Source organism: Cervus canadensis, chromosome 4, assembly GCF_019320065.1.
Source record: "Cervus canadensis isolate Bull #8, Minnesota chromosome 4, ASM1932006v1, whole genome shotgun sequence".
In the NCBI taxonomy this organism is placed as follows: domain Eukaryota; kingdom Metazoa; phylum Chordata; class Mammalia; order Artiodactyla; family Cervidae; genus Cervus; species Cervus canadensis.
In genome coordinates this window covers 37736636-37760602 of record NC_057389.1, presented here as the reverse complement: position 1 = coordinate 37760602, position 23967 = coordinate 37736636, and the positions used below count along the sequence as shown (strand labels likewise).

Sequence of the window (23967 nt, the reverse complement as noted above, 5' to 3'; positions counted from 1 at the left end):
ATTGCTACTTCAGCTTTCTTTTGGTTCCATTTGCACAAAATACATTTTTCCATCCCCTCACTTCCAGTCTGTATGTGTCCTTGAATCTGAAGTGGGTCTCTCATAGGCAGCCTATACACAAGTCTCATTTTTTTTATATATTCAGCTGTTCTCCGTCTTTTGGTTGGAGCATTTAATCTGTTTACATTTAAGGTAATTATCTATCTGAATTCTTAACTACCATTTTGTGAATCATTTTCAACTTAATTTTGTAGGGTTTTTTTTTCCCCTTCCCCATTTGTTCTTTTGTGACTTGAGGATTATCTTTATTTAGTGTTGTGTTTGGGTTGCATTTCCTTTTTTGTGTGTGTTGTAGTTTTTTGGTTTGTAGTTCCCAGAAGGTTATGATATAGTAGTCTATATCAGATCAGTTCAGTTCAGTCGCTCAGTCATATCTGAATCTTTGCAATCCCATGGACTGGAGCACCAAGGCCTCCCTATCCATCACCAACTCCCGTAGTTTACTCAAACTCATGTCCATTGAGTTGGTGATGCCATCCAACCATCTCATCCTCTATCGTCCCCTTCTCCTCCTGCCTTCAATCTTTCCCAGCATCAGGGTCTTTTCCAGTGAGTCAGTTCTTCGTATCAGGTGGCCAAATTATTGGAGTTTCAGCTTCAGCATCAGTCCTTTCAATAAATATTCAGGACTGATCTCCTTTAGGATGGACTGGTTGGATTTCCTTGCTGTCCAGGGGACTCTCAAGTTGTCTTTCCCAACACCACAGTTCAAAGCATCAATTCTTCAGCACTTAGCTTTCTTTATAGTCCAACTCTTACATCGATAAATGACTACTGGAAAAACCATAGCTTTGACTAGATGGACCTTTGTTGGCAAAGTAATGTCTCTGCTTTTTAATATGCTGTCTAGGTTGGTCATTACTTTTCTTCCAAGGAGTAAGCGTCTTTTAATTTCATGGCTGCAGTCACCATCTGCAGTGATTTTGGAGCCCAAAAAAATAAAGTCCGTCACTGTTTCCACTGTTTCCCTGTCTGTTTGCCGTTACTGGACTTTTATTTTCAAATGCATTTCCCACTTCCTGCAATTGTAGTCTCATCTCACAGTTGCTGGTTTTAATTTCTTATTCGTGTGGATGAGTTTTTACATTTATTGTTTATTTGTCTTTATTGGTGAGCTTTCCCACTTGTGATTTTCTTGTTTCTAGTTATGGCCTTTTTCTTTTTTCCTTCCTTTCTCCCCCCACCCCCCCCATCCCCTGCCTAGAAAAGTTCCTTTTTATCATTTGTTATAAAAAGCCAGTTTGGTGATGCTGAATTCTCTTAGCCTATGCTTGTCTGTAAAGCTTTTGATTTCTCTGTCAAATATGAATGAGAGCCTTGCTGAGTAGAGTATTCTTGGTTGTAGATTTTTCCCTTTCATCACTTTTAATATGTCATGCCATTCTTTTCAGCAGAGTTTCTGCTGAAAAAATCAGCTGATGACTATGGAGATTCCCTTGTATATTAAAGTGATTTGTTACTGTTAATGTTTTTCTTTGTGTCTAATTTTTATTAGTTTGATTAATGTGTGTCTTGACGTGTTCCTTCTTGGGTTCATCCTATATAGTAATATCTGTGCTTCCTGGACTTGAGAGTTTCCTTTCTCGTATTAGGGAAATTTTCAGCTATAATCGCTTCAAATATTTTTTTCAGGCCTTTCTGTTCTCCCTCTGGGACCCCTAAAAAGTGAGTGTTGGTGCATTTAATGTTCTCCCAGAGGTCTCTGAGAGTGTCCACATTTCTTTTCATTCTTTTTTCTTTGTTCTGTGGTGATAATTTCCACCACTCTATCTTCCAGCTCACTTACTCGTTTTCCCTCAGTTTTTCTGCTATTGATTCCTTCTAATTTAGTTGTCATTTCAGTTACTGTACTGTTCATCTCTATTTGTATTTTAAATCTTATAGCTCTTTGTTAACAATTTCTTGTATCTTCTTGGTCTATTCCTCCATTCTTTTTCCGAGATCTCATATCATCTTTACTATCATTACTTTTCAGGTGGATTGCCTTTCTCTTCTTTCTTCAGTTGTTCTTGTGGGATTTTATCTTGTTCCTTTGTCTGAAACATATTTCTCTTGCCATGGCATTTTGTGTAACTTTCTGTGTTTGTGGTCTCCTTTCCACAGAGTGCGGGATAGTAGTTCCTCTTGCTTCTAGTGACTGCCCCTGGGAGGTCTTGTCCCTCTGGAGGGTAGGGCCATGTCAAGGGTATGTTTTGAGGTGGCTGTAAACTCAGCATAGCTTTGGGCAGACTGATGTTGTGGTGACGTGGGCTGGCACTGGCTATTGAGCGGTACCTCCCCTTTGCTCGTGGTTGTCGTTGCCCTGTCAGGGGCGGGCTCTGCTCCCTCGCTATTGGAGTAGAAGCCCCCAGATGTGTTTCCGAGGTACGATTCTGAGCTGTGGTGCGAGATAGGTGGGACTGGAGCACTCCCACTGGGAGAGAAGTCACTGAGTACTCCTCCTGTGGAGCCGATCCTCTGCGAGTGTGCTCTGTTGTGTCCCCTTTCACCCTTGTGCAGGCTCACAGGTTACACCGTGGGCAGGCCTGTGGTTGGCCTGATGTGTCTCAGGCGTTATTTTCACCAGGCCATCAGCACAGATTCACTGAAGGTGGGTCTCAGCACTGTAGTAGTCATGCCCCTGGACCTGCTGTGGTAGCTATGGAAGCAGCTCAGACTCTGGCCTGGCCCGGCCCCCGTGTGTATCTGCCCCCAAAGCCCACAGCTCTAAAGCTGGACCCATCTCAGCACTCGTCATTTATTGGGATGTTCTGTAGGTGCTGAATTTACAGAATCAGCAGCACGGATGTAAATCCGCGGTTCGCTCAGCCTGGAGCAGAGATATCATCTCTTCTTTCTTAGTCACATGGCCCCTGGGACTCAGCTGTGTTGTCAGCCCCCTTCTCCATGTGGGCTCCCTAGCTGGTGTCTTCTCCGAGGCTTCCCCAGGGCCCATGAGTCTGCCCACATGTTGTGGGCAACCCACCCCTCCTCATGCCCGTGGTGGCAGGGGCCAGCGTGAGGGGGAGCGGCTGCAGTAGTGGCCATGCCTGTCATGCACCGCTCAGCCATGGAGCTTCATTTCTATGGAGGCCTAGGCTTCTTCCACAAGCATTCCTGGTTCCTGGTTGTGGACTTCCTCGCTCCCATCCCTACAGGCTGTTTCTTCATAGCCAACAGCAGTCCTCTACCCGGGTCTGTTCTCCAAACGCCACGTTCCAGCCCCCGCCCCCATCCACACTAGCAGACCCACACTTCAGGCTGGGGTTCGCGGGGCTGTGGCTCGTACCATCCGGGTAGGTCTCACTCTGTCCTGCCTGCCACCAACCAGTTGCTGCACTCCGCTGCAAGCCCCAGAGCTCCTTTTCTGCCCCTGCTGATCTCCCTGCTGGTGAGCGGGCTTCCCCAGGTCGGGACTTTATCTTTTCCTTCAGCTCCTCACCCCTCCCCAGGAGTGCAGGTCCTGTCCTGCTTCCTGTCCTCTTTCTCTCTTTCTTCTGTCCTGCCCCTCCTGTGGGGATCTTGTTTGTCCTTTCAGGTGTCCAAGGTCCTCTGCTAGCCTTCTGCAGGTGCTCTGTGAGAATCGTTCCATTCGTAGCTGTATTCTTGATGCATTTGTGGGGAGAGATGAACTCCGTGTTCTCCTACTCTGCCATCTTGATTCCCCCCTTCTATAGCCACTTTTTGTCTGTTAGCTCTAGTATCCCTGTATAATCAGGTGTTTCTGTCAACTGCTGCTTTTTCCTGATCCTGGTCAAACTTTCTCTTTGTTTGTCTTATAATTTTTTGTTGTTGTTGATGAATCTGGGTATTTTAAGTAATATTGTTGCAACGGTAAAGTCTGACCCTCCCCCACGCCCCAGTTATTTTTGTTGTTGCTATTTTGCCTGTCTGCTTATATGTGTAGTAATTTATTTGGACTCACCTGGACTTAGCTGTGTGATTCATTCATGGCCTCCTATGTGGCCATTGATGGCTCTGTTTAGTTGGTTTTTGTTTTTGTTCTTGTGTTGTTGTTTTTTTTTTTAATTTTAATTCTGGCTTTCTTGAGGTTGTGTCTGTTTCCACCCAGTGTGGTGGCCATCCAGTACTGGTCAGAGATTATATTCAAACATATCAAACCAGTATGGCTTCCACTTACTATCAGTGGATCTATATGTGAATTTAGAATTTATAGTCCAAGTTTAGATAGCTTTCAGGTCTGCACTTCTTGTGTTTCCTTAGCACGTGTGCACAGGCTTCTGATAAAACAAGATGCGTGAATAGTTTCATCCTTCTCGAGCATGCACACCCACTCCAGTCAGCCAGGATATTTGAGACGCTTGTCAAGTGCCTCTGTGACTCTCTCTTTTTACCTTCCCATTACATTTGTCTGTCCCGTGGCTCTTTTACATTTGTCTTTGCCCAACCAGCACTGCAACCACAGATCAGTTGAACCCTTGGCTTTCCCCATTTGCTTGGATCTCACATTACAGCACCACGAGGCATGGATTATTTCACCTTCTTTAAATCAAGTCAGTCCTTCAGCAGTAAAACTGCTGGTGATTCACAACCTACCTCGTGGTGGGAAAATTACCACACTGAATGATGGGAGGGAGAAAGGGAGCAGTCCCTAGGAAGTATGCCAGGGATTTTCATGGTGATTTCCTGGAGTTCAATAGTTTTTCATAAATAAGTGTTATTCACATTGTCGTAAGCCTGTAATCCATTTCCAGGACACTGAAATGGTTGTGCTTGATCTTTTTGTCCAGTTTTGTAGTTGCTCTTAGAGGGTTTGGAAACCTTCTCATTTAGCCACATCAGAGATCTACTTAATATTGTTTTGAACTGTGTAAGTATTTTACACTTTCAAATGTTAAAATTAAATCAGAAAGGATAGGGAAAATTAACCCTTAAAATGGATTATAAACAGTAACAAATTGCTGTAACTATATCAAATTGATTACATATTAGCATAACTATTTCGAGTTAATTACATAGAGAAGGTAATTCCAATAAATTTGGACATAATACTCTGACTGTATATCCTTAGTAGAATATATTCTAAAGTTGGAAAAAAATGAGATCTTTATGTAGTAGATTATAAGTAGTGATAGTCGCATAGTATTTGAAACTTTCGTTTATTGTCGGGTAGAGCAAAATGAGTTAAGTATTTTGCTGTTGCTGGGAATCAGAGTTTTTACTGGGAATTGGTGTGGTGTGGTGGCTCAGATGGTAAAGAATCTGCCTGTAGTGTAAGAGACCTGGGTTCAATTCCTGGGTCAGGAAGATCCCCTGGGGAAGAGAATGACTACCCATGCCGGTATTCTTGCCTGGAGAATTCTGTGGACAGAGAAGCCTGGTGGGCTACAGTCCATGGGGACACAACTGAGTGACTAACACTTTTACTTTTCCACTTCCGTTTATATGAATACATACACAGAAGATTTCACTTATAGGTATTCTTTGACTCCTGGGATTTTTGTTTTATTTAAGATGTATTTTCATGAGTCTCTTCACTGGGAGGACCTAAAAGCAATGACTCCCTCATATAACACCTAGATCTTGGTTTTGAAAAAATGATTGATTCCAGGTACGGGGAAGTCCGAGTACAAAGTATTGCACTTGGAATATAATGTATGCCTGCAGCAAAGCTTACCCTTAGCGGGGATAGATCCAGGCAAAGATTCATGCAGGTCCTGAGAGTGGGCTAAGAAGTCTTGGGTAAGAAATCTGGGGGGCCTAAAGGGGCCCCACAGGAGGACCTTGACTGGCCTATTTTGCCCAAGCCTAAAGAATGTGCAATGTTCTTCAACTCATGAAACCATCTAAGCATTTTGCAACCATCTAGATTTTCTGCAGTGCTTTTTAAAAAAATTTTTATAAATTTTAAAAATAACCTGAGGTAGAATTGAATTGCCCAGTTAGAGGCGTTTTGTACAGTTTACATTCAGAGGAAGATCATGTGGGGAAGGAAGTGAAGGTAGTCCTGGGGAAGAGGTCTGGTTTGTGTTAGACTTGGGAAACAGCAAAATTTGGTTTGGGCAGTTGAAAGGAAAATCTGGAAGAAAAACAATGGCATTTCCAAGGTGGGTGCATAAGCAAAAGAACGGAATGAAGAATAAGAGATCCAACTATGTAGAAACGAGGGCTTGTGTAGTAATGGGAGATAAGACTGAGTGGGTTGGAATAGAAGTTTGTTGCAAAAAATAAAAGATTTCTGAATCTTGAATTTTTTTTTTAACCTGTAAAATAGGTAAAGACCTCCATGCCCATCTCTCAGAATTGTCTTGGGAAACAAATGAGTAGAGCTCTTAATGTGTATGACAGCAGACATCAAGCAGTGAAATCTATACTGGTAGAGTTTATAGTGAACTGAATAACAGGCTGAAAAGTTGGCAGTTGTAGTGATAACTGTTGAAATAAACTCCCTTCATCAAGGGCATTGTGTTTTTGAGGTTTTCCTTGGCAGTTCCTGTGATGATTCACAATGTAGAATAACGTCACTGTTTCCCCCTGAGCTTTCGGTGATGGGGAGGTCTACTGAGTTTCAGTTCAGTTCAGTCTCTTAGTCACGTCCGACTCTTTGCGACCTCATGAATCTCAGCATGCCAGGCCTCCCTGTCCATCACCAACTCCCGGAGTTTACTCAAACTCATGCCCATCGAGTCGGTGATGCCACCCAGCCATCTCATCCTCTGTCGTTCCCTTCTCCTCCTGCCCCTCCCAATCCCTCCCAGCATCAGGGTCTTTTCCAGTGAGTCAGCTCTTCGCATGAGGTGGCCAAAGTATTGGAGTTTCAGCTTCAGCATTAGTCCATCCAGTGAACACCCAGAACTGATCTCCTTTAGGATGGACTGGTTTAGGATGGACTGAGTTTAGAGCCCTGTAAAATTTCTTTGGTTCCCATTCTTAAGGAAATAAAATTCTAGAACAGATGTTACCCCATGAGGCCTCCCCAGAATGTGGAGGCATGTGAGAGGACTCCTAACCACATTAGACCAGAACCTGGAAGATTTGCACCCAGTAATGCCGCAGGATACCAGCCCTACCAGTTCACTTATGTGTGAATGCTCTTGGCAGTTAGCAGGCTGAGTAAGACTTATGCACTATGGAATCTGTCCTTGGATTCCATAGCATTACACAGTGTGCATGCCATCCTTTGGTTAAAGAATGTGTTCCAGCGGCAGAATAAATCCTAGTCTTTGTACTGGGATCAAGTTAGTCTCCTGGCACAGCCGGGAGACAGTGCAGCTTTCTTTTCAAAGTGCTATTTTTAGCTGTTGCCAAGGAGATATTCAGCATGATATTGATAATTGCATTAATCCTCAATTTAACACAATCTGTGAAAGCAACAGCTCTTTTCCAGTGTTTATTACTTAATGGATCACTGAATTGTGATTTATCAGACCAAAAAAATAAAATGTCTTCCTTAGAATAATTGGCCTCTGAAGTATGTTCCAGAGGCTCTTGGCCAGTTCAACTTTTAGGCCTAGTTGTAACAACACTGTGAACTTCTCTCAGGCTGGCCCGTCAGTAATTCCTTCTGGGTGTACTTTGGATCTAGGCTTTTCTCGTTGGAATATTAATGTTCTAAATTTACCAAATGATGATTAAACTCTTAAAACACACTCTTCACGAGAGCCTGATCTTTCAGTCTGAATGACTGACCTGTGTTCATAGAACATTCCTGCTAAGTTGGCGTTGGAGAACAGATTACAGATCAGAAAGTAGCTTAAAATTAGAGAGTTTGAAATTGTTAATGGATGGGCCTTGAACTCTTAATAACTTGATGAGCTGCCCTTCCCTGAAGAATTTTTATTTTTGATAGTACTGTTTTTAAAAAATATATTACAGGCCTTAAAGACCTGTGATGCATTTATTCATGTGATCCTGTAATTTTCTCTTAACTCATTAACATGCTACCCTGCATTAATATATTTTCTAATGTGAAACCAGTTTTTCATTTCACTGTTAGAACTTTATTAGCCAGTGATATATGGTTGTTTGTGTGAATTTAAGATTGATTGAATGAAGTCACTACTATTTATAGGGTTTTCATTTTACCCTAATTGAAATTATTTTAGAATTTTTAAGTGTTTTTTTCCCACCCATTTCTCCACATAACCTCCTGCCCAAACCTGTGAGCCTGGTGTTTTTTGTTTCATAATTTGTTTAGATTCTGCATATAAGAGAGACCATATGGTGCTTGTCTTTCTCTGACTTATTTCACTTAGCATAATGCCCTCAAGGTCTATCCATGTTGTGGCAGATAGCAAGTTGTCGTCCCCCCAAGATGTCATTCTTTTTATGGCTAAATAATACTCCTTTGTGTGTGTATAACCACAGTTTGCTTATCCATCTGTCCTTTTTTTCTTTTTTTGAGGTATGTTTCTTCTGTTTTGGCTGTGTTGTGTCGTCTTTGCCATGCGCAGGCTTCCTCTCATTGTGGTGAGCAGGGGCTGCTCTTTGCTGTAGTGAGGGGGCTTCTTGTTGCAGTGGCTTCCCTTGTTGCAGAGCACGGGATGTAGGCATGTGGGCCCACCCCCTGTAGTTGCAGCATGTGAACTTAGTTGCTGTATGGTGTATGGGATCTTCCTGGTCCAGGGATTGAACCTGTGTCTCCTGGGTTGGCTGGCGGATTCTTAACCACTGGGCAGCCAGGGAATTCCCTATCCATTTGTTCACTGATGGCCAGTTCAGTTGTTTCCATATCTTGGCTATTGTCTATAATGTTGCAGTTGAACATGGGGATGTAGCTATCTTTTTGAGTTAGTACTTTCATTTTCTTCAGATAAACACCCAAAAGTGGAATTGCTGAATCATATGGTAGTTCTATTTTTAAGTTTTTAAGAAATGTCCGTACTGTTTTCCATAGTGGCTTCACAATTTACATTCCTACCAACAGTGCACAAGGGTTTTCTTTTCTCCACGTTCTTGCCAACACTGGTTATTTCTTGTCTTTTGATAATAGCTATTCTAACAGGCATGAAATGATATCTCATTGTAGTTTTAATTTGCATTTCCCTGCTGATTAATGATGTTGAACATCTTTTCATGTTCACCATGTATGTCTTCTTTGGAAGAATGTCCATTCAGATTGTGACCCACTTTTTAATAAGATTGGGGAGTTTTTGCTTTTAAGTTATATGAGTTCTTTACGTATTTTAGGTATTACCCCCTTATCAAGTATATGATTTATAACTGTTTTCTTCCATTTGTTTTGTTGATGGTTTCCTTTCCTGTGCAGAAGCTCTTTAGTCTGATGTGGTCCCACTTGGTTATTTTTGCTTTTGGTGTCAGATTCAGAAAATCATCACCAAGACTTACTTCAAGGAGCTTACCACCTTTGTTTTCTTCTAGGAGTATTATGGTTTCAGGTCTTACGTTCAAGCTTTTAATCCATTTTGAGTTAACTTTTGTGTGTGGTATAACACAGTGGTTTGTTTTCATTCTTTTGCATGTGGCTGTCCAGTTTTCCCAGCACCACTTACTGAAGAGACTGTCCTTTCCCCATTATATATTAGTGGCTCCTTTATCATAAATTAATTGACCGTATGTGTGTGGGTTTGTTCCTGGTCTCTCTGTTCTGTTTCACTGATCAGTGTGTCTGTTTTTATGCCAATACCATACCATTTTTATTACTATAACTTTGTAAGTACAGGTTGAAATCAGGGAGCATGATGCCTCCAGCTTTGTTTCTCCAGGTCACTTTGTCTATTTGGGGTTGAAATAACTTTTAACTGGATTCGTTATGGGGTTTTTTTTTGCTTCCAGCATAGAATTCCCTTTCTTATGTGGAGGAAATTCCCCTTGTTGAGTGTTGGTCAGTGCCCCCCGTGTTCTTCACTGTTCTCTTGACAGCCAAGGCATGTGACTATGCTTGGCTCATTGGATGCTTCTGACCGAAACTTTAAATCTAAATTAGGACAAAGAAAGGGGAATGGTTAGGGTCTGTTGGCTGTTACTACAACCCTATCTTGGTGAGACTCTTCTCCTAGAAGACACATCAATATTTTTTAGCTTTTTTACTTCAGAGTTGCCTTGAGTCCTGTCTGTTTTATAAGCCCATATTTAAGGCCTCCCTGTGATCATGTGAGCCCCACAGTAGCTTTCCAGTAAACATATGCCCTTAAAATTTTTTTTTTTTTTTGCCTGAGATAGACAGTCCTTTTGCTTGCCTCCAGAAATCCTAACCGGGCTTCCCAAGTTTCTCATTGGTTAAGAATCTGCCTGCCCATGCAGGGAGACATGAGTTTGAGCCGTGGGTCGGAAGATTTCCTGGAGAAGAAAGTGGCAACCCACTCCATTATCCTTGCCTGGGCAATCCCATGGACAGAGGAGGCTACTGGCGGGCTACTGTCCATGGGTTTGCAAAAGAGTCAGACATGACTTAGTGACTGAACAACAAAAAATCCTAACCAGTTCGATAGAGGATATTACAGATCAGGCACCTTCCTCTGGGCGGTAGTAGGTAAATGTAGCCACATTTTTGTATTTTGATTGTCATCACCACTACCCATCTTATTTTTTCCTGTATTCCCTTGGAATAGGCCTTCTTCAGATATGTTATATCCTAAAATGAATTATTATTATCTGCTGAACATCTGGCCTATAATAGATGTTGTAAAAATTATATTCTGTTTATACCTACTTCTTAGTCTCTTCATTGAGATTCATCAGGTGTTCTGTTTCTTCCAGAGTATAGTAATAAGGTATTGGGAAAGCACCCAGATCTCAGCAGCTCATTTACAGATCTTCTCCAGAAGCATTATATTTTTTAATTTGGTTCCTAATCTTTAGAGTACCAGTTGTTTAGGATGTCAGCTTGTACTGTAGGTGAAAAAGTCTGCTAATTTTGTTTCCTCCCATTGAAGTTTTTATTGAGTCAGAAACTTCAAGAATGAAGGAAGAGATTTTTGGAGATTCTCTTTTTTTTTTAATGCTGTCAAAGGTGGCATGCTAGCTCTGCCTATGCCGGCTAACTTGCTGAGGTGTTCAGGGCTGAGAGCACACGAGGACTCGGCAAGTGTCTTTTTTGCTCCACAGACTAACATTTCATTCTGCCTCTGAGTCCCTTGAGTGCTCTACCATCTGGGTGAATTTCTGCTGATAGAAGAGGCTAAGAAAAGAGATTTCTCTGCGTTTCTTCAAGTTTCCCTGTGTTAACCTGCTAACAGCATGCTGCCTGACCCATAGTGCTCTCTGCCAGCCTGTGTGTGTCTGCTTCATGACACAGAGTGCAGTTGTAGCTAAATAAGTATTACATTATTTATTTTACGGAAAAATAATAGCTAATTTTTGAACCCTTATTCACCAGCGTATTGGAAGCTTTACATACAGTATCACATTAACCCATAAATCTATTACAGCCCTAATTTTTAGATGAAGAAATTAACACCCAGAAAGATCTGAAACTTGTCCAAGATCATCTACAGTTAATAAGTAGCAGATCTAGAATTTTAATTTATAAAGGTAAGAATACCAGTGGGTATATTAGTTTCATTTTTAGTAAATGGAAATTACTGTTCCATGCAAAAGCCGGAAACAAAGAAAACCTGTGTCAAGAATTCACTTGATATTTAGCCAGATGGTCATGTGTTTTTGTTCTGTGTGTTTGAGATTTAGATAAAACTGACCCAGTTCTCAAAAGTCAAGCTGCTGCTCATTGAATAGCCTAATGTATAATGAAAGCTGGCCTTTCTGTTCACTTATCATAATACTGTGTTTATGTCATTCTCTGATCTTTTTCAGAGAAGGAGAGAAGAGAGCTCTAGACTAAAGGAGGAGGGAAATGAGCAGTTTAAGAAGGGAGGTAAGATGTGCTTTTCGGCACTGATGCTGGCCGTCTTGACTCCTCATTCTTTTGTAGAATCTGTGAAGAAACACTGAAGGATGTTTGGAAACAGCTAGCAGCTCCGAACTGCTAACGATACTGAAGAACAAAGCTCTTTGCGTTTTTGCTTTGGGAAACTCTAATCTGGAATGTTAAAAGGCTATTTGCTGCATTGCTGTAAAAAGAAGGTCTCAGTTCCTCGCTTTGTGACAATGCTGTGAATACTGGCCCAGTGCGTCCTGTGCTTCCTAGAGAAGAGTTTTGCTTACACTTCAGTTGCTCTTTCAAGTTCCTTTTTCTGTAGATGCTTTAACTAGAGAGATGGTCCTTCTGCATTTCTTGTATTTGCTTAGGGATAATTGAGGTTCATTTTTATAATTTGGGAGAACTGTTTGATCTTATCAAATTTATCACATCTCAGAGTATGTATGCTTTGGATATCTAGGAGTAGCAACATCTTCCGTTTGTTATTTTTAGGTTAAAAAAAATTTTTTTTTTCGTATATCCTGATTTATCAGTTATCACTTCTTTTTTCTAAGAGAACTAAAGGTTCTCTGAAAGTTTTATCTCTTTATTTTTTTTTAGTTTCATCTCTTTATATTTTAGTATTAAATATTTCAAACCTGAGAAAGGAGTGGCTAGGCAATTATCTTTTAGTATCCTAACTATAATTCTGTATGTGGCAATGAATATATGAGTTTATCACCATATTCTCTCCAAGGTGTTTGGTCAACTACTGGTTTTTAACATAGTTGCTTTTAGCTCTATAAAATGTCTCTCCAGACATTTCATGGAAGCATTTTTAGCCAGGTTGACCCCATGAAAGCACAATATCTTTAATGAAAAATATATATATAGAATTGTTTTCTTCATCTTGGGCTGTTAATTTCAGATTTTAGTCTCTTTCATCTGTCCAATTTCCTAATCCCCTTTCAAAACTCTTTACTAAATTGATAAGCCAAGTGAAAGGTGAATGTATAGAATGGAAAACTATACATTCTGAGGTCATTTGGAATACAGTGATATCAGAAATAAAATCATAACAACTTCTTATATTTTCCCTTATCCTCAGATTACATAGAAGCCGAAAGTTCTTATACTCGAGGCCTTCAGACGTGTCCCTCCTGCTTCCAGAAAGACCGGTCTGTTCTGTTTTCAAACAGAGCTGCGGCAAGGATGAAACAGGTTTGTATCTTGGACCCTGTCTTTTTCAGAAGCACATGAACTTGCACTGCTTTTTGTAGGATACCTTCTCTCCAGAAACAAGCATAGGGGCTTTAAAGTTGTCCCTCTCTTTTCTTACCCCTATATTTCACTGATTTAAAGGGCATGGGAAGGATAGAAATATAATTTTGAAAAACTTAAGTCAGATTACTGTTCATATTCCTTATTAAAGTGACTGAGTGAATACTTTCACGGAAGGAAGCTTGGCACAGTTTCTACCAAACAAGGGTGGGTTAATGAATCAAACAGCCAAGTAGTACATGTCCTAGAATAGCTCCAGCTGCTTATTCCAGGCCTCTGGAACTTTAGTTAAGACTCGAAGGGACAGGAAGCAGTGCTTGAAACTAGACTTCAAGGTGCTTATCCCTGAGATTCTGATTTTTTGTTGAAAGTATGGACATAGGGAGACGCGTCCAGGAGTTGGGGTGAAAAGTACCCTTAAATGCAAAATAGGTGTCAGGGAAAATTCAAAAGCGTTTTTGTATTTCCAAAGGATTTAGAACCTGGTATCGCAGGGTGAGTGTAGAGTAGAGGAGAGTGTAGTGATATTTGTTTGATGTCATGTTGGTATTAAAAGCTAGATGGGTGATTTGTTGATATTCCTGTTTAGACAGCATAGTAAATCTTGCTGGATTGAAGTGGTGAGAGCTTGAGAAAAAACAGTGCCACTCGTTAAAGACTGCTTATGTTCAGAGCACGAAGGGTAGAGGTTTTTTTAAACACACCTTTAAGCAACCACAAAGCAGGCGTAAGATTGGGTGAAGTGGTTTTTTGTTTGTTTTGATCAGGTATCTATGTCATTTTCTTTTTGATGTTGACTGAAATTTTCTAATGCTTCTGCCAAAGTCACTTTGGATGATGAGGGTTTTTAAAGGGGAGAGTGGGGGGTGCGCTTAAATTTTTGGACATTCAAAAAGTTTTATTTTAATCCAGGCTTGTATGTTTTGTTACTGGATTCAGTGTCCAGGGTGAAGTATTAATATTTTTAGAGTGATTCATGTGACATGAGAGAGGGAATAATTCTAGAGTATACAGAGTATACAAACAGACATTTTGTATTAGGGGAAATAAAACAAGATTTAGATTTATTTAAAACAACATTCATTAATACATTCTACCATCAGTCAGAATCCACAACTAACGGTCTTTCCACTTAGCTGGAAAATTCTGATTTCACTTTTGCCCCTGGGAGACATCAAGCCACATTCATAGACTGGAAATTGTCATTGTGAATTGAGATCGAGAACACCTTCAGTGTCAGAAAATGCACCGTACCCATTTGGCTCCTGGAATTTGGGATTCTTTGTTCTCACAATTGCCAAATTAGTGACATTGCTAGCATTAGACTAGTATGAGCAACTCATTCCTGAGTTAGGAAAATGGACAGCCTTGCTAGTCTTTGTCACAGCCGAGGGGAACTCAGAAGAGACTTGCTCTGTAATTCTGACCTCTATAAGGGATAGGTTTGCTGGTGGGCTGTTTTTGTTTGTTTTATTCTTTCAACTTTCATTCTTAATATTTTAAGATTCTAAAATTACAGACTTGGAGACTTTCAGGATTAATACACTGAAGTGATTTAAGGAGCCTATTCTGAGTTTAAGGAACTGATGGGTTAACTATTTTAAGGAGAATTTCTGAAAGACAAGTTTGCAGGCTCAGCATCCCTGATGGGATATGCCCATCAGGGCTTATGTTTCGCGCCTGGAGGGGGAAAAGGCCAACTTGGATTTAGGGCAGTGTTTCAGTTCTAGGCCTGACTACACAAGAGTAAACAAAGTCCTCCAAAAAGCAGGTTCTAAGAAGAGTTACTTGGGACACAAAGAATACCGCCACATCAGCTGTGCACACATGTTACAGAGATTCACTCCTGTGTCGGAGACTTTCAAACGACAGTGTGTCTCAGACTTAACAGTTATCTAAAAGTTGGGGAAGTACTGACTTCCAGTTTTCTATACTGCAGGACTTCTTGTTAGAGTTTTTAATATGTAAATTGCTATTTTGGACATTGGAAGAGATAATGTAGTTAGTGTTTCCCAGACAACTCTGGAACCTTTTTTTGCTTATTGTGGCTAAAGTACACATACTATAAAATTGACCATTTTAACCATTTTTAGATACATTCATAGTATTAGGCAATGATTATCATATCCACTTCCAGAAATTTTTTTATGACCCTAAGAGAAACCCATTAAGCAGTTACTCCCCATCCTGGAACTGTTTTTGATTGAATCCTGAAACTCAATTTGGTAGACATTGCTCTAAAATATTCTACAAAGTATTTGGCATTTGCCATAGTAGCCATTATGGAAGTATTAAACACTTATTTGAACTAACATCTCTCTTAACATTGTAGAACATTTCCAATTTGGAAAAAAATAGACATTTTAGAGCCTAGAAAAATTAAACAGCAGATGAATATCAGAGCTAGAATCCAGTTCTTTTGATAATCTAGTTCTCAAGCTGGAATCTAGTTCTTTTGAAATCCTGTGTTCTTTTCACTATGCCATGCTTCTCAATTCAGCAAATTAAATTAGATATTTGGCAGATTCTTTTGTATTTTTGTTTGGTCAGTGGATCAATTAAGGTTCATAACTGAGACTTCATGGCAAGCCATGCTCTGTCTGTATATGGACCACCTCTGTACTTTCTGGAAAATACCACTTTGGGTGTGATAGGTAACAGTTCACTGAAGAGGAAGGACTCATTCAGTTATTCATGTATCAGTCATTTGCCCTGTTTGTTGATCACAGAGTTTTCTCACTATCAACATTCTGATGTAAAATGTTGCAGGCCAATTGCAGCAGTCTTTAAATAAAGATACTTCAGGAGGAAGCTCCTTGAATAATTTGTTGCCAGGAGGCTTTCAAGTCAGCTGTCAGCATAGTTTGAATTTTAGCTTGGAAGTGTCGTGCATGTTTTGGTGTGATTTCCTTGAAAAGCATGCATGTATCTCTCTGTAAGCAACTATTAATGATCAGTTTATGTCATTGAGCCTTTGAGCTGTTGAGACAGAATTAGGGTGACACGTATTAATGATCTATTTCCTTTTAGGACAAGAAAGAGATGGCCATCAGTGACTGCAGCAAAGGTACAGCTTTTTGGTCTTGTACATGTTAACATACAAGAGCATTACCTCAGCTGTTGTTTAATTGCTGAGTTGTGACCAACTCTTCTGTGACCCTATGGACTGTAGCCCGCCAGGCTCCTTCAACCATGGGGTTCCCAGGCAAAGAAAACTGAAGTGGGTTGCCATTTCATTCTCCAGGGGCTCTTCCTGACCCAGGGATTGAACCTTTGTCTCCTGCTTTGGCAGGTGGATTCTTTACCACGGAGTCACCTGGGAAGCCTATTACTTCAGCTGGACAACAAATACAGAGGCTCTCAGTCAGCTGTGTACTTGTACACATGCACCCTTCTGGGGCTGCTAAATGAGCAGCTTTGGGTCTTTCTTAGAGGTGTACTACTGCACAGTAGTCATCTTAGTGAAAGCGTTTTTTGAATGGATAGTTCAGTCAGTTTATCCTGTATTGGTAAATATGTGGAGAAAATTCAAACCTATCTTGGCCACAGAAATGGTATATACTTCTTGTGTGCTCACCTTTGAAATTGAAGATCTTAGCTGCTGTTGGGGCTTCTGAATCTGTGTGCTTGGATGGTGGTGGCAGTTGCTCTTAGGGAATTGGTACTCCGTTTAGATGTACTTAATCCAAACCTCCTGGCTGTCGTTTTTTATCAAGTTCAACACAGTGAATCCAGTCTTTGTCATCTGATGCCTGAGTTCCATAATGATCTTTTCATTCTACCACCTCATAGAGACAGCTCCAGACATAGGGTCATTATTGTTTTTGGTTTTTTTCCCAAAAATTTCCTGACAGGCCAGATGGTTGTCTTGTCTGTATAACCTGCTTGATATGGGGAACACACATAATCTTGTTCCTTGTATCTTGCTACTTGCATGAGTTCTTCAAACTAACATTGTTTTTTAAATTTGTATTTTATTTTCCATTTTGGATAATATTTTCTCCTTTGGATAATATTTTCTCTGAGAGAATCAGAGTTTAAAAGAACTTTATTTAAAAAAAAAAAAAAGAACCTTATATATTATCTAATCCTACTCTCAGACCAAGCATGAATTCCCTCATCTGTTTTGTTTCCTGAGATTTTTTAATAACATTAATTAGTCACCCTCTCTTCTTTATACTTGGCATTTCATTCGAGTCTCTGAATGAAACTTAACACATTAGAATCTAGCAAACTTATTCTAATCTATTACTATCTTGGGCTGGAACTAATTCTAAATGTACTGTATTATTTGGAAGAAGGTGTTTAACCTTAATCTCTGTGAGATGTGTGGGTTTGATGAGTTTAAGTTAGGAACAAGCTGTGATTTTCAGAGTTCTTTTCTTGTTAACCAAATGGTGAGAAAATGGCTTGTAAGCTGATTAGCGGGGAATACACTAGAAAACAGTTCATTTCTCGCTGTCGCCCTCAGTCTTGGGAGCCAAGTGAATGAGAGGAAGTGGGGGAAAGTGTTTGTTTTTCAGATTTGTTTTTGGTTTTTTGGTTAAACCAAAATATATGTGCTTATACTTAGTTGTTATGGCTACATATGGTTTATTGAATCCATGCACAAAATACATTAACAGTAGTGCAGTTTATTTGGATTTAGTACAGATTATTTAGATATACAGGACCTTTCATTCCCCTGCCCCCCAAATAAACACATGCCCACTCTGTGTACAAACTTTGGCAAAGGACTTAACTCATTTGGAACTCTTTACTATGAAATACTATATTAGAAACTGTATGAAAACTGTGGAACAATATTTAATGCCAGCCACCTTTATATTTTTAGCCTTAGCATGTAAGTAAAGTTTAATTTAATTCTCTTTATATGGATTGAGAAAGCAATCACAAGTTAGAGTGATAAGTTGATGTTAGAGGTTTTTATAAAGTAGTCATAGGGAATTCCCTAGTGGTACAGTGGTTGGGACTCAGTCTTTCACTGCTGGGGCCCGAGTTCAGTCCTTGGTTGGGAAACTAAGATCCTGTCAGCTATGCAGCCAGTAAAAAGAGTAGTCCTGCAAGGGGTCTCTCTCCAGTCAATATTGCATTGTTAGAAGTTATCCACTAGTTGAGAAGGGGACAGTATAGGAGTTAAAGTGTAAATTAGGGGGTTCAGTTTTTTAAAAGATGATGCAGTAGAGGTCACTGGAGTATTTTAAGAGAATATGGTGTGCTGGACTAAGGGGAGGTCGACAGTGTGTACAGCTGAAATCCTGCAGTTTGGGTTCTTTCAGAAAACCTTCTCCTGAACCAATATCCCCATCCAGCCATTTTACCATTTCTGTCATCTGCTTCATTGAAAGACTGTCTGCACGTTAAGTAGCCCATCCACACCATGTAGTTTATCTCTTCTGCCCTGCCCTGTAGTCTGGAGCCGTGTATTCCACTGCAAACTTGACACCTCCCTGGGACGTCTGGTCCCATGGCATGGCAGATGTAACGTGCCCAGAACAGACTCTGGTGCCTCCCAGTCCCCATGCATACATAAATGCATGAAAACAACTTGCAGTTAGTTTTTTTCATACTAATGAATGGCATTATTATCCATTCACTTGCTGAAACTCTAAAACCTTTGGAGTCATCCCTGAGTTATTCTCTCATTCCACATGGTTTAATTAATTAGCAAGTCCACTGGGCTCTGATTCAGAGACATTTCCTTAATCTGGCCTCTCCTTTCCATCTCCACTTTTAGCAGCTTAGTGAGCATCCTCTGTCATCTGGACTATTGCAGTGACCTCCCAGCTGTCTCACTGCTTCCACCCATACCCTTCACACTATAGCCAAAGTGAGCTTTTAAAACTGTAAATCAGATGATGTTTTAATCTGCTTGAAACGATTCCGTGGCTTCTTATCATACTTAAAAGATCTAGTAAATGAACTGTATTCCAATAAAAATTATAATAAATAGCTAAAATAGACAATCAGCAAGAACCTACTTACTCTATAGCACAGGAAACTCTACTCAGTACTCTGTATTAACCTAAATGGGCAAAGAATATGAAAAAGAATAGATGTGTGTGTGTATAACTAAATCACTTTGCTCTACACCTGAAACAGACAACATTGTGAATCAGTTGTATTACTCCAATATAAAAGCTTTTTTAAAAATACAAAATAGAAAAAGTCCAAGCTCCTGACCAGCAAGGCCTCCATGACCTGCTTGTTGTGTATTTTCAACTTCATCTCTTCTGCACCTCTACCTGTCACCAAGATGCTGAAGTTATTCTTGCTATTAGATCCTCTTTTTAGTTCTTTTTCCTATACTGTCTCCCTCAGCTTTTCAGATAGCTGGCTTCCCTCAAATAATCCCTTTTCATATTCTTTTATAAAGTCACTTATTCCCCTCTTCTCTTGAATTTACATCACCTTGTTTTATTTTTCTCTGTAGCTCTATAGCTATCTGAAATTATTTGTATGCCATCTTCTGTTGCCTCCTAGAATAGCTTAAAGCTTCATGAGGACTTGGACTTGGTCTGTTCTGGTTACCACTGTACTCTGGAGGGGCACTACCCTAGGTGCATATATTAGGTATAAACAAACAGTTACTGAAAGCATGAATGAATTAAAAAATGAGGATATCATTTGAAAAGAAAAAGTTCTAGAGCCATGATACTGCTTCTTAACAGAAAAAGGAAAAACACAAAAAAGAATAGAAGAATGTAGTATACTTGAACCAAAACATGGGCACGGGATTATTACAAGGCATTTGTTGTTGGATAAAAGAAAGGATATTATACACTAATGACCTAAGGGTGTTAGAGCAGAGTTTGAAGGAACAGTGAGCATTTAGCTAAAATACAGCCTCAGTTGTCATTGTGTGACCTCCGTAGTTGAGGCCTAGAAAACAAGAGAGTAAATGATAGACACTCTTGCCACTGTTCTCTTAACATGCGCCTTCAGATTCCCTCTCTCTTTTTCACTGTGCACTTGAGCTCTGTTGTTCTGGACTGTTCTGAAGTGCGTGAACGGTAACTAGGTGGAAACCAGGACTTGGGGTATAGACCAGGATTTGGTAAACTGCTGCCACAAGCCAAATGTAGCCTGCATGCCACCTGCTTGCCACCTTCTTTTGTTCAGCCTGCAAACTAAGAATGGTTTTTACATTTCTAAATCATTGGAAATAAAATCAAAAGAGAAGTAATATTTCAGGACACATGAAAATCATGTGAGATTCAGATTTCAGTACCCATCAATAAAATGTTATTGTGATACAGTCACCCTTACTTGCTTATGCATCGTCTGTGCTTGCTTTCATGCTGCAGTAGCAGAGTTCAGTAGTCGTAACAGTCTGTCCCACAAAGCCTGAAATCTTTACTACCTGCCCTTTACAGAAAAAGTTTGCTGACCCTAGGTATAACCTTTAACAAATAACTCTTCCTACGGAGCCACGGAGAATGATTATTGAGGAACCTTGATATAACTGAGGGTGTGTAGGCCCTTTTTCCGTATGGTAACCGTTACTTCTTCCCTTTTTACAGCAATTCAATTAAACCCCAGCTACATCAGGGCAATACTGAGGAGAGCAGAGTTGTATGAGAAGACTGATAAGCTGGATGAAGCCCTGGAAGACTATAAATCCATATTAGAAAAAGACCCATCAGTACATCAAGCAAGAGAAGCTTGCATGGTAAACCTGACTTTTTACAAATATATTTTCTCTTCCTTGTGTTACTAGTCATTGAATCTTAGGTAATCTTTTGAGACACAACTACATGCCATTTCTATGCTTTTGAGAAGCTTATTGGAAGGAATATTGCAGGAGATAGAGCTTTGAAGTGGTGGCTCTAACCCACTGTGCCCTGTACTATTTAATCTTCATTCTAAAACTGTTGTCTTGTATAAACCTTTGACCTCTAGGGTTAACGAGAACTTTATTTCATTGTTGGACTAGGGAAACCTTTTCTGCTTATAGGTATACAGTTTAGTCGAAAGTGAGCCTTAATATTATAGATAATAACTTTCTGGCTTTCTTTTCGTTACTCAGTTACCAAGTTTCTACTTATCATCATATGCGCAGAACATTTCCAGTTGAATATATCCTAATCTTTTTATCCTTCTTAAAATGGCTCTAGTTTTTGTCCTCGTCACTAAAAATTCTTTTGCTTCTAAACGTCATATTTTTATGTCAGTAGTAAATTAAAACTAAATATTACTTGTTTTCCTCTTTTTAAAAATAACTGTATATCTGTGCTTTTACCTTTAGCACCACTCTTATCGCCAATGCAGAGAGTAATGTATACTCTTAAGGATTTGCTACAAAATTGGATGTGTCTCACTGCCCCAAAATAATAGGTGTTCAAATAAGTTCAACTGACACTGGCTTTAACTAAACAGATTTCTTCATTGCCAGGCTTTTCAGAGGGCATTAGGATGAGGAGGTCTGTCCTGAACCCAGTATGTAGCAGAGATGGCAGGAGCCAGAGAGCTACAGGCATCTTTTATTTAGCCAGACTTTTGGGTTTTGTTTTTTTAGTTGAGGCGACTTGCCAACATTTAAAAATGGAAAGAATTTTTAAATGGATAAAATTAAGTGGATAAAAATCTAAGTCGGGCTCCTCTTGAAAATTGGAAAATGTGGACATGCTGGCTTCTCCTTGAACTCACACATGCTGGCAGGGGGCTGGAGTGCTCCGATTACATGGCTGAGCACACCAGTGCTATTGCCTTAAACCCGGTCCATTACTTATTTATGTTTCCTGTCAGTCCCCGGAGGGCACCTGAACCCCTACTCCACAGGATCTCCTATTTAGGTCACGGGACTGTTACTCCACCAAGCAGACCCGAAAAATGTTGACTCATCTCCCTGCATTAATATCAATATCTTAGGTCGTTTGGGTTTTATTTTGCTTTGTTTTTATACCCTCTTGAGGTGAGTTCCTTTAGCCACAACAGGTCTTTTATTTACCTAGAAATGGAGTAATCGGAGAAAGGTGCATTTGGGTAATTAAAATATATATGCAATTTGAAAGCAATTTTAATCCTTTATCTGACTTTTAATGTATCTCTTAATGGTGTTAGGATTAACTTAAATTGGACATGAGGAAAGGGAATAGAGTTCTTAAAATCTTGGCTAAATTCTTGGTGGCCTTTATCCTTGTCAAATTAGTGTTAAAAAGGGAGCCTTTTATTAAAGCTGGTTGTTACAGGCGTAAAGAATTTATTTTCTTGAATTATTACAACAGAGTTAATACTGGAATCACAGAGTGTGTGGAGGCAACTCCAGAGCTAAAAGTGCCCAGAGAACATCTGTGGCTCTCAGCTAGAGGGGGTCTGGTCCTGGGGGACAGTTAGCTAGGTGGGGGGTCACTGTGGCGGTGGGGAGGGTCCTGTTGGTGCCGCTAAAGGCCAGGGATGCTTTGACCACTCCATTGTGCACAGGACAGCCCCAGCAAGAAACCACCCAGTCCAAAATATCAGTAGTGCCGAGGTAGGAAAACCCTGAGCTGGATGATCGTTTTGGTATATCTGATATCGATCTGATGCTTTCTCAACAGTTAAGTTACATAAAGAAAGGACCTCAAGTTAAAAAATACAAGTGAGCAGAAAATATATATAAGTATCAGCCATTATCCCACCACCTGAGTACACCACTGTAAACATCTGATGTGTATCCTTTCAGATGTTCTCTGTGTGTGTGTGTGTGTGTGTATTTTTCACCAAATTTTTATTGAGGTCCTCCTGAGTCCACTCCAGTGATCCAGGAACTGTGCATAGCATTGAACCAGACAAAATTCCTGTCTCTGTAGTGCCCCCACAGAGAAATATTTGGGATTTTTCTATATTTAGTGGGATCATATATATGTGCTTTAACCTGATCTCATTTTCACACAAGGTTTTTAAAAATGTTTCTCAAGTTCAAAATAAAGCCAAAAGGTTTTCACAACCCTTGTTTTGGTGCTTTTTCCCTTAGAGATTACCTAAGCAAATTGAAGAACGTAATGAAAGGCTGAAGGAAGAGATGTTAGGTAAGTCTGCCTCCCTTACCTTCTCTTTACCATAAATATCTCAGAAGCTGGGGGATGCAGCCATCCATCGTTTTATTCATTAGAGGAGAACTCAACAGTGGGAAACAGCTTTGAGACCCTTCTGTGGTTCAGTACCAGTATCACGGGGCACCAGCACCTTGGGGCTTATGAGTTCTTACTCAATTTTGACTCTAAAGGACCAATGTGGTTTAGAGTGGATATCAGCTTTTCAAAAACTAAACTTCCATTTTGCTTTTCTTTATTTTTTTGGTAAGTTTTCCTGCCTTCAGAATGCAAACATAATTAACTCCCAACCCTGGGGGTGCCACCAACCTCTCTTTCAGATCATCAATTTCATAAAAACAGTTGATTTTGTTCACTGAGGAAACAACTTCAGGTTTTAAGTTCCTTAGGATGTAATCAGTATAAGCCAGTACTCTGTGAAAACCAAGGGGTTTTTTATTTTGAAAATAACATTCAGAGGCCCTTTAGTATTTGAGAAGACATGAGAGGGTAAGAATTAGCAGTAAATGGGAAAAGGGGAAAAAACTGTGTAGGTGGAGGGTCAGGGGAATTGGTTTCACTTGACCCATGTTTTAGTTAGTTCTTATATTGACATACTGTGCTTATGGTTGGGATTAGAGGGCTGTTCGTTGTAAACAGTCTGCTTGACCAAGAGGAATAAAGGTTCCTGGACAGAGACCTGCCCAGCACAGTATGCTTATAACCTGTGTGATAGCTGTCTATTTGTGACCTCCTGTACGTTTTCCTTATGAATAATCTATATCATGAATTGCAGTCGCATGGGCCAGAAGTGACTTCACTTTTTTCTTTCTGTAGTTCCTTTTGGAGAAGGAA

At 40.1% G+C, this 23967-nt stretch overlaps 1 protein-coding gene across 4 annotated transcripts in view; it reads left to right on the top strand.

Annotated features, from left to right (window-relative positions):
* TTC1 (tetratricopeptide repeat domain 1) overlaps nucleotides 1-23967 on the top strand; it is a 48184-nt gene that overhangs the window by 17078 nt on the left and 7139 nt on the right. For all 4 annotated transcript variants that reach the window (XM_043464823.1, XM_043464825.1, XM_043464822.1 and 1 more), the window contains 5 exons: nucleotides 11773-11833; nucleotides 12927-13039; nucleotides 16130-16166; nucleotides 20623-20771; nucleotides 23055-23109. In XM_043464823.1, coding sequence (XP_043320758.1) covers nucleotides 11773-11833; nucleotides 12927-13039; nucleotides 16130-16166; nucleotides 20623-20771; nucleotides 23055-23109 — 415 coding nt within the window. The remainder of the gene's footprint in view (nucleotides 1-11772; nucleotides 11834-12926; nucleotides 13040-16129; nucleotides 16167-20622; nucleotides 20772-23054; nucleotides 23110-23967) is intronic.